This window comes from Pelodiscus sinensis, chromosome 2, assembly GCF_052426305.1.
Source record: "Pelodiscus sinensis isolate ZL-2025 chromosome 2, ASM5242630v1, whole genome shotgun sequence".
Classification (NCBI taxonomy): Eukaryota; Metazoa; Chordata; order Testudines; family Trionychidae; genus Pelodiscus; species Pelodiscus sinensis.
Genome location: NC_143053.1, coordinates 168075576 through 168085000, shown reverse-complemented (window position 1 = coordinate 168085000; position 9425 = coordinate 168075576). Strand labels below are relative to the sequence as shown.

General features: G+C 39.9%; 1 protein-coding gene across 5 annotated transcripts in view; it reads right to left on the bottom strand.

Annotated features, from left to right (window-relative positions):
• GLI3 (GLI family zinc finger 3) overlaps positions 1-9425 on the bottom strand; it is a 264863-nt gene that overhangs the window by 239089 nt on the left and 16349 nt on the right. For 4 of the 5 annotated variants that reach the window (XM_006124084.5, XM_014574077.4, XM_006124082.5 and 1 more), the window contains one exon: positions 7523-7685. The exons of the other annotated variant lie outside the window; for it this stretch is intronic. In XM_006124084.5, the coding sequence (XP_006124146.3) occupies positions 7523-7646 (124 nt within the window). In that variant the 5' untranslated portion in view covers positions 7647-7685. The remainder of the gene's footprint in view (positions 1-7522; positions 7686-9425) is intronic. 5 annotated transcript variants of the gene reach the window in all.

Sequence of the window (9425 nt, the reverse complement as noted above, 5' to 3'; positions counted from 1 at the left end):
GAAATCAGACTCTGGTTTCTTGAAAACTGTAGGTTGTAAATCCTGGATTTTCAAGACTTGATTTATGCTACTGAACTCTTGCCGTGCACAAGACACAGGGTATATTTACTGTTGCCATGTTGCAAGCACATTATTTCAAGCCATTGTTTGTTTCACACTTCAGGTTTCCTTTTTGGCCACTGCAAGTAGGCTGCTTTAGTAAATCTTCCACCTCTTCTAATTCCAAGTGTGTGGCTCATTAAATCTAACCTTCCACCTTATTTGGGTGGCAAGCTACCAATGCTAACCAGCATTTGCTACGGATTCCAGCTCATGTCATCTGCCAGGATGTTAGGTCATTACTTACTGATTACAGTGATTGCAGAGATAAGCTGTTCAATCATCTCTCCCAGGAACTTGCAGAGGAGTACAGCAGGATTGACATTTAATATCCCTCATACTATTAGCTATCACAGGGTTTATACACTGGGAAGGAAGAGAAAAAAAAGGAGAGGAGGGAAACCCTGCAGAATTAATGCTGTAGAACTGTATCGTCCATGCATTGTACAGGATTGTTTAGTTTAGGGAATGAAGAAAGCTCTCTCCCTGAACTAAGAAACTGAACACTGAGAACTGGGTACAATAAGTTTGTTTCAAATTCATGACAGACCAGATCATAGTTCCTGCTAAGGTGTGCGCCTGCGCAGCCGTGTACAAAAAAATGTATCCCCCACCTACCTCCTCTGGAGGCCGCTGCTCTGTCGGATGGAGCCAGCTGAGACTGCGTGGTGAGGAGCTGCTAGGGCGGGAGGGAGGGACCTTCCCTAGCTGCATAGTGGGAGGCTTGCTCCGGCGGCAGGGGCTGCCATGTGGCAGGGGAGATGCAGCCTGTTCTGACGTCTGGGGCCAGGAATGGGACCTGCCATATGGCAAGAGGGGGGAAGGGGTCTGCTCCAGTGGCCGGGAACGTGTGTATTAATAAAATGGGTGCACATCCAAACCAGCACACATGACCTCAATATTGGTGCACAAGCCAAAACTCATTCCACTCATAGTTGGAAAATCTTAGAGACGGAACACTGGACCAGACCATTAACAGTGTAACTGAAATCCCATTAGTAAATATACAGGAAGGATTATGCATCGATTATTCAGATAAGATCCCATGTTTATCTGACTACCTATTGCGCATTACAACATTCCAAAGACCAACGTACACTCTAAATTACAAGGATTCACTCTCACTGGATTCAGGGCAGCATATGGCCACAAGCCAAGCGAGTTAGTGAGATATATTCCCGAGTAAAGCCCCCTCCTTTTAATTTATTCTGTTAGGGCCTGATGATACTCAGTGATTATTATGGATGTTCAGCACTTCTCAGGACCAGATCCTTACACTTATTTTGTATACTGTTGTGCCTGATTAATATGACTAGAGGTTACTTGGAATATTCACCATCTCACTTGAAAGCAAGTAGCGTGGCTAATAAGTACCCAAAAGTTAAACAGGAAATGTGATTCTTAGGGAGCCACTGATTTCTGGATGCTTTTCTGACTGAATCCTTAAAGAATTATTTTTTAAATTTACATTTTGAAGACCTAGATGAAGGTGGCTACTCTTCTAAAAGAACCAAAATGGGTATGTGAATTTCCTCTCATTTTTTCCATCTCTCAAGCTTGGTTTCAAGTTACATCATCATCAATATAATTTCTGTTATCACTTTAAAGTATGTTCTCAATAACTATCTGCTTCTGATAAAAGTAGTCAAGTCTATAACCTACATACGCTCATAATTAGCTTTTTTTTAAAAAGCTAAGTAATAGGTTAATAAGAAATATCAGATTACACTGAAAAGAGCACATGGGTCAAAAAAAGTAGACAAAACACATCGAACTGAAAATAAGTACTTGCCTGTCAGAAACTGAAGGAGCTTTTATACAATAACTGCACTGTTTGAAATGCAAGCTAAAATAAAATAAAATAAAATAAATCATTGCCACAAGTGGACAAAACACATTTTATTTACAATCACCAACAAAACCCATAAAAAAGATGGTTCACAAATAAATACTGCCTCAATGCAAGCAATGCTGTCAAATGTAAGTTTACTTTTTAAAATTAGTTGTTTGCGGGTAACAAGAATTCACTGGATTTTGTTCACCAAAAATAAACTAAAAATAAAAAAGTCCACCAACATTTTCATACAGGAGACTCAATGAAAAAATTCCAATTCCAAATAAGGTGGGGTAAGAGGAGAGAAGAGGTTTAGGTGTCAACCCTTTTTCTTTTTTTCAAGCTAGTATTTTCTTACTGTTAAGCTCCATTTATAAAAGTATTTTACCAAAGACTTATAATCTAAGGGCCCAGTCTACTGAAGTGATAAAGCAGATGCTTAACTTTAAGCATGCAAATAGTCCCACTAGAGCTACTCAGACAATTAGAGCTAAACACTGCTGCAATGCTTGCTTGATTGCGGCTCAGAGCTACACTGAAAATTTTCAGAAGGATCAGAAGCCACTGACTCAGCCTTCTTCCTCCATGCAGATCCCTGCTTTAGTCAATGAGGCGCCACGAGTGCAGGGTTTCATACAAGTGCAAGGAGCAGGACTTGTGCACATTTATTACACTTCTCCAAGGCTCTAAAAAACTTAATGTTTCAATCTTTTACTTCAAAGAGGAAAAATGCATTAGGTTTTTTCAATCCACTGATTATTTATTACCATAGTAAACACCATGTTATCAGCAGAGGGAAAAGAAAGTTCCATCAGGACAATAGTATGAGCTGCCCTAATAATCAGCTAGAAAAGGATACAGAAAATTCAAGTTTGTGATCTAATGTTCAAATCAGTTTTACTACCTTTGGACCCCTCTCATGTTGCCTACTTGACTTCAATGAGGCTACTGTGTGCATGGAGCAGTTTGCAGGATCAGGGTCTACATAAATAGAGATAAATGAACATCACAGGGAACAGTTCCCTCACCTGTGTGCATCCAGTGCCACAAAGGTATTATTGTGTCAGTAAAATGGTAATGGGAGGGATGCATTAGGGTGACCAGATGTTCTGATTTTACAGGGAAGGGATGGCCTCTATATTAAGGGCTTTGTTTTATATAGGCACCTATTGGCTCCCATCCATCTCCCAATTTTTCATACTATCTGGTCACTTCAGGGTGCACATACGTGTTGAGAGGAATAGAAAGAGGAATGTGGAAGCATGTCAGTGAAACTTCATGACACCAATATGGTTTTATGGTTTATGTCTGAGGCACAGGCATAATATTCCAGCATAAACACTAGTAACATGGTAACTATGTTCAAATAATGTTTATTTGTTATTGTTTATTATTAATTCTTGGCATTTGTGGAGTGGATTCAATCTAAGGGTATTAAATCACAAATAAATGTGAATATTTTTGTATTCTGGCATGGTAGTAATAGAGTCTTATTCAGTCACAAAGTACTGTATAAACGTCTCCAGTAGCAAAATTTCTTTCAAGAGTTTGGTTTTGTTTAGCTTTTTTCTTGACACTACCCTAGCAATAAATACAGCATTAGTACAAAGAAGGGGGAAAGACCAGATTTGAAAAGAAGTGTACCATCCTCAGATGTGTGGTTTTGGCTGATAAATACAAAAATCAAACATAAAGAAGAGACCAAAGACCTTCAATCATTCATTCCAAAATAATGTCACTTCCAAATTACATCGGTGTTATAGGACATCAAAAAGTTGCTAACATGATTTAAAATTATTCCAAATGATTGTTTTTTTCTGAGCATAAACTTAAACAAAAGTTTTAATTTATTCCAGTACTGAGACCTTCCACGCAAGCTGCAGCCTGGAGCACATTGTAATGGCTGAGCTACAAAAGACCTGAAATTAGGGGTCTCTGGTGGAAATGCTGGAAGCCCCTCAACTAACACATGACTAGCAATTTAGCTCTATAGTACAGTTTGTGGTTAAGCAACTGCAACAGGATTTGTTGTTTGAAGTAGAGTAATCGTGGTAGTTCTGCATAAAGGGCCAAAGTGAAAACTATGGGCCATGAGTTTAGGTGAAATAACATAAACTTAGAATCATCACCACACAATTGGGCCTCAAATCTATCATCACATAGTTACAGCCACACACACAGACAGCGAAGAGACTCCAATGTAAAACAGAGTTTGTATATAAGGCAATAAAAGGCCTATTTGTTTTTTAATTATTCCAAGTATAATTATTTAAACATCAGTCCTGCTATCAGGTGCACTGGGCAATTATTTTCTTTCAGGTATTGCAAAGAAATACTAAAAAGAGAGTCTTCATTGTTTCTTCTGCACAGTTGTGAGCTCTGCATAAAACCTGTAAGAGCTTTCAACCTATTTATGACTCAATTCTAAATCTTTTAGAAGACAGTGGAGCCACTCAGAAAATGCCCCTTCACGTAGCACCTCTTGGACAGCTGTCACTCAAGTATATGTTACTCTGCAAACTTTGCTAGTTAGTGTGTTGTCCAGAAATGAAAACACAGTTTTAGACATATTTATGAGGTGATGTTGATATGACTGGCAGATGTTGATCTGTAATGGCTGCATGCAAGGACTTGTTTGGTAAACACACTAATGATTACTCTGCTTTTTTCAAGCAAGGTAAGGCTGCTTAAAAATATATCATAAGCTGTAAATCACAACCATTCCATGTTATTAGGCCTTTTTGTAAAAAGCTGTAATTCATAAACAGAAACAGAAACTGAACGACTGTGTAACAAATGGTATGTTTTATCAACTGATGAAATTCACTCAACACTTAACAATTCTAGCTTACAGAAAAGATGTACCGTATTTTCCAGCGTATAGGGCGACTGGGCGTATAAAACGACCCCCTAATTTTTTAATTAAAAGATAGGGTTTCATCTTATACCCCAGCGCCCCTCCGCCTCCTTTGCTCCCGGTGTCCCTGGTCTGCTGGAGACGGTCCCCAGCAGACCAGAAGCATCGGGAGCAAAGCCGCAGCATCTTTGCAAAGCCGCGGGGGAGCTCCGGCGGGGGGGCAGCCCAGGCGTACAAGACGACCCCCGATTTTTGGGGGATGTTTTCTAACATCAAAAGTCGTCTTGTACGCCGGAATATACGGTAACAGTGAGCTTTCATGCTGCATTCATTAAATTTGTCTCCTGCTAAAAATTTCATTAACACGGGTGGTCACATTTGCAGAGGGACAAAACGTTAGCATATTGGAATTATAAACTTCAGTATTTCTAAAAATTTTGTATCATTATGTCACTATGTTATATGTGGACCATAAAGGTTAAGAGAAACATCTTAATGCCCTGGAGGAGTAAAGTTTACATCCATCCAAAGCCTAACCCTGCACTTGTGGAAGAATTCTAGGGCTGGCTGTATATTAGGGTAGACGAGATATTCCAGTCCTGAATTTACTTAACAACTGATTTGATTAAAAAGTATGCCTAAGGGCTCAATCCCTCACTGTTGAAGTCACAGGGAGACTTGTTGCTGACTTATCAAGATGCAGGGTGCATTCTGCAGCTGTGCAAATAAGTGATTTTTCAGTCTGCTGGCAGTCCTCCCCCCCCCCCCCCCCCAAAAAAAAACAAAAGTCAAAACTAAATTTTTCAGGTTGACTCCAAACTGGTTTTTTTTCAGAATTTTCCACAAATTGTGGTTTGGGTCAAACAAAACATTTTGGGAGGAAGAAGCAATAGTGGAGCTTCCCTGCCCCTTTATACATAATACTCCAATGGTTAGCTCACTTATCGCTTGTAAGGTGGGAGACCCACTTTTCATTCAAGTGGAACAGCTTCAATAGGAGAGCTGCAGAGAGATCCAGTACAGACCATTCTATAGACTGCTGCTTCAGATTCAAGTCCCTGCTCCAAAGTGGAGATTCAACTCAAGATCTCCCACTGCCCAAGTGAGTGCCCTAGTCACTGGGCAACAAGTTATAAGGGGAGGTACTACATTCATAAATGTCTCTTCAGTTCTGTGAAAGCTGCCTACCTCCCCAAAATCAAAACTTTTTCTTTTGACATTTCTGAATTTTCTTTCTTTGTTTTTTTGTTCAACCTTAACAATTAGCCACAGTTAATACACTAGAATGTTTCTGTTGACAGGGAAGTTTCTCCCAGCTCTAAACATGCTACCAATAGTGTACTGTATTAGTACCTCATTGCAGAAAACAGTTAATAATCATTCCTATCCTAATCTTTCTCCTATGAAAATCTTAAAGCACTTTACTTAATGGAGCCTCACAGCACCCTTTTAAGATGGTTAATGGGAGTATTAGTAGTTAACGAAGTATGTAAACTAAACAGAAAAAGGTTAAGTGTCTTGACTAAGAATCTCAGCAAGATGGTGGCAGAACTGGGGATTAATAATGTTTAACTATCCTGCTGATATTCCCCTCAGTAGAGCTGCAGAATGTGTGCATTTTTCACCTCAACTTTTCACCTATTCTCTTTGAATGTGTGCACTTTAGCTCAACTCAATGAACAGTGAACATCGGCCTCCCTGCAAGATGCAGGAAAGGACACTCTAAGCTCTTCCAGGGATGCAGAGAGATTCCAAATTTTTTTTAAAAAGCCATGTTTTCTTCTGTAACAGTTACCAGTTCTTAGATCTGGACTATTAATACTCCAGTCATCTGAAGAAGTGGGCTGTGCCCACAAAATACCATGTACATGTTTTGTTAGTCTTTAAGGTGCTACTAGACTATTCATTGTTTTTTAAGTTTTTCCAGTTACCAGATTGATTGCCTGAAATTCTTTGCTAAATTCAGTACTTAATTTGCAGCAATCATAAGCCACTGGGCCAAATTCTCTTCTTTTTTTTGAACAAAATTTCTCTTGACATTAATGGGAGTTATGCTTTAGTAAGGACCTGTGATATCAGCTCTTGTAAATTAAACAAAGAAAAGGGTTGAGGGTGTGGAGTTGCACAGAGTGTGCAAAGTTGGAAAATGAGGTAATCCCTAGCAAGAGTTGAGTAAACTCCTTCATTTTTGTAAATCTGAATAGTCAAAACTTTTAAATGAATTCATTTGAGGTTCGCTCTTTGCTTGAGATTTTGTCACCAGCCTTTAAAGAACTTCAGGGACAAAAAAAGAAAACTTTACAACAGAAAAGTTTATTTGCAAAAGTAGAGAGAAAAAAAAACCCACCATTAATTTTGACAAGGCTACTTTTGTCTCTTTTGTAATAATGAATTATCTAACTAGTGTAAGAGATTTTCATGGTAAAATGCAAAGTATTTGCAATGCTTGCCAGGCTAATCAAGATTATTTCCAAAATGCCAAAACAGGAACTTCCTTTAATAAATAACTGAACAGATTTACACATCAAATTGGAAATGTTGGAAGAAAAAGACTATACCTGAAGCCAAAACAAGGTTTATAATATCCTATTCACTGTTTTTCTCTGATTGCTTTCTTTAGTCTTCCCTTAGAACAAACAATGATCCAGGTGCAAATGCTCAATTCACAAGGAATGCAGTGAACATAAAATTACTGTAGGTTTCGCTGCTAGTAAATCCCTGCTGTTACTCACCATTGGAAGTTGTGCTGGAGGCAACAGCTTTCTCACTGACATCTGTTCGAGTGGAGCATTTCACTATGGAATTCTCAACTTTTTTCTTCTCAGTTGTGGCAGAGCTATGGGACTGAGCCTCCATGATGACTTCTCATTACTTCAGCTCTCCTCACACTAATACCTGAATAAAACAAGAGAGTCATAAACTTCAAATGCCATGAAAACCTTAGTCAGAAACCTGCTACACTTCTCACCTGAAAAAGAGGCTGCCGCACAGCAGCATTAGCAATCCACAGGCCATGTCATGAAGCTCATCAAATCAGGTTTGCATGCATGAGTTCCTGAGGAATTTAAGGAAATGCTAACACCAAAGACAAGCACATTTGCTTTTAAACAGAATCAGCATCATGCTCGAGTCTGCTGCTTTGATGGGAAGGTCCACTTTTTTAAAACCCTTTAAGAATTTTAATGGATTTAGGGGTGAGGGGAGGCGGGATTTTTTTTCCCCCTTTGTCCTGAGCAGCTTGGAACCATGTAGCAAAATGGAGACAAACCGGCATGTTACTGGAGAAGCCAAATTTTAATCTTCAGCATTCTGACTATCCCTAATATACAGCAACAGATTACCTTACCAAGTCTATCTTGCCTTATTAATGTAAGCATTTCTCATTTTGTTTGTTTAAAAACGTAACTCAAACACAAGCATATTGGAACAATGCTCTGAAAACCACAGAGAAAGGTAAATGTGATTGCTAGTGACAGATAACAGGATCACTTTCTTTGCATGACAACCCTGAAATGGAAAGCCATGCAAAAAGCATGTTTAGTTATTCTTCCTTTCACCAATGACAGTAAAAATAATCTGCACTGACTCTTGGTTCAGTCCTTTCATATCCATTGGATCATTCCTAGAGTTTTCATGTTTGTGACATAAACCAAAAAAACCCACAGATTTCCAAGAGGGACAAATTCTATGTGCATCCACTTCAAGGTACTGTGACTACAGTGATCCTGGTCTGCAAGAAACATAGGTATTTTCAAGCTCTTAATTTGACACAAGGCAGGCAATTAAATAAGCTTTATACAAGTCTCTCTCTCTCTCTCTTTAAGATTTGTGCCTCTGTCTGTGTGTCCATCTAGAAGTTCATATGTTCAAGAACTCCTCCTAAACAGTAAGATCTAGGACTGCCAAATTTGATGTGCAACTTCCTCTTCTCCTAACTTAAAGTCAGGATTTATTTGTGCCAGGTCAACCAGAAGCACCGGGAAAGGGACTGTTTTCCATAATGTAGAAAGGGAGACATGATACTGAGAGTGGCCACTGGGGTAGTGAGCTTCTAGTGGAGAGAACATAAGAACGGCCATACTGGGTCAGACCAAAGGTCCATCCAGCCCAGCATCCTGTCTGCCGACCTTGGCCAATACCAGGTGCCCCAGAGGGAGTGAAATGGTCAAGCCATCTCTCTCCTGCCATCCATCTCTACCTTCTGACAGACAGAGGCTAGGGACACTGTTCCTTACCCATCATGGCTAATAGCCATTACTGGACTTAACATCCATTACTTTATCTAGTTCTCTTTTAAACCCTGTTATAGTCCTAGCCTTCACAACCTCCTCAGGTTGACTGTGCGCTGTGAGAAGAAGAACTTCCTTTTATTTGTTTTAAATAATCTGCAGTGTCTGCTGGGGGCAGCCATACCACCAAGGGAGTAGCCAGCAGGGCTGGGGCTCTGCCATGTTACCTGATAGCACACCAGATAAGTAGTCCCCCTGCCCCAAACCTTTTCCCTCGCTCTGGGCCCTTGGCCACAGTGTTGGGGAAGAGGGAGAAAATGCCCTAGTGGCGGGGGTCGAGGGGACTGGAAGGGAAAAAAAAGGCCCCTGGCAGCCAGGGGGAGGGGTCTGGGAGAAGAGAAAAGGC